The following is a 1,435-nucleotide window of genomic DNA, read 5'->3' as shown; positions in this document are numbered from 1 at the left end:
GATGGTTTTCTTAATGTTGAACCATCCTTACATTCCTGGTATAAATCCCACCTGATCATGACGGATAACCCTCTTGATCACTCATTAGGTACAATTCTTGAATATACTTCAAAATGACAATGATTCTGATGATATTGATGATAGCAAAGTCAATTCAAAGAATTTTTAAAGTTGCAAATAGTCCTTAATTTATAACTATCAAGATATAAATAGCAAACCACAAACTCACAAAATTCAAACAGAAAAATATATCTTCATGCAATTTTCCCTTAATGCATGAACTAAGTTGAAAACATTGGGAAAGAACTACCATTTATGAATTATTTCTTAATGAACAGGTTCTCTTCATTAACATTGTTATAGCATCTTTTATCTGCTTATTCCGTAGACTGTATATAATGGGGTTCAGAAAGGGAGGTATTATGGTATAAAATACTGAAAGAATTATCCCTTTAAGGGATGCAGACTCTGAAGGTGGTTGCAGATACACATAACAGGTTGAAAAAACGAATAAGGAAACCACACTGATGTGGGGGACACAGGTCGAGAAGGCTTTTCTTTGATCTTCTTTCACTGGAAACCTGAGCACGGTGGAAAATATATGAACATAAGATGCAGTGATGAAGGTAAAGCAGCCAATTACAACCACCAATGCTGAGAGAAGTAAGGATAACTTATTGCCAGAGGTGTCTGAGCAAGAGATCCTGAGGAGAGAAGGGATGTCACAGAAGAACTGATGGACCACATTGGATTGACAGAAAGACAAGCGAAACGTGTAACCAGTGTGGAAAGCTGCATACCCGAGGCCAGTGATCAAGCAGGTTACGGTCATCTGCATGCAGACTCGGGGACTCATGATCACTGTGTAGTGGAGTGGTTGGCAGATGGCCACATAGCGGTCACGAGCCATGACAGTGAGCAAAGTAAACTCTACATATGCCATGAAAATCACGAGGAATACCTGAGCTGCACAGCCAGTGACTGAAATAGCCCAGTTGTTCACCAGGGAGTTAACTGATGCCTGGGGAACAGTTATTGATAGGTAGCAGGCATCCACAATGGACAGATTCCTAAGGAAAAAGTACATGGGCGTGTGGAGTCTCCTGTCAAAGATGATGATCATGACAATGAGGAGATTCCCCATCAGGCCTATGGAATAAATGAGAAACAAAAGTGAAGAATATAAGATCTGGAGCTCTCGGATGTCAGAAAATCCCATGAGAACAAATTCAGTCACAACGGTAAAATTGGACATTTTCAGACTTGTTCATCCGATGAGTGACCTAGGGAGTCAAGTAGAAATGTATCAGTCCATAAATCACTCATTATGAAGAAGATGCTATAGGCAAAGGCTAGAAGACATTATATAATTTTTATCCTTGAGACTTTGACAGGCAGCATGACCTCTGCCATCTGTTGGCTGTATAACCTTAAA

The 1,435-nt window shown here is 39.8% G+C and overlaps 1 protein-coding gene across 1 annotated transcript; it reads right to left on the bottom strand.

Moving 5' to 3' along the window:
* Positions 1-313: 313 nt before the first annotated feature.
* LOC123239945 (olfactory receptor 14C36-like) lies at positions 314-1,255 on the bottom strand. The gene has a single exon (XM_044667269.1). It carries the CDS (start codon positions 1,253-1,255, stop codon positions 314-316), a length of 942 nt encoding a protein of 313 aa, XP_044523204.1.
* Positions 1,256-1,435: the final 180 nt, after the last annotated feature.

The sequence above is a fragment of the Gracilinanus agilis genome, chromosome 3 (genome assembly GCF_016433145.1).
Source record: "Gracilinanus agilis isolate LMUSP501 chromosome 3, AgileGrace, whole genome shotgun sequence".
Lineage (NCBI taxonomy): Eukaryota > Metazoa > Chordata > Mammalia > Didelphimorphia > Didelphidae > Gracilinanus > Gracilinanus agilis.
The sequence above is the reverse complement of the archived record's forward strand: the minus strand, read 5'-3'. Positions and strand labels throughout refer to the sequence as shown.

What these genes read in the sequence shown, in the direction of transcription:
- LOC123239945 (XM_044667269.1), bottom strand. Translation starts at nt 1,255, where the DNA reads ATGTCCAATTTTACCGTTGTGACTGAATTTGTTCTCATGGGATTTTCT.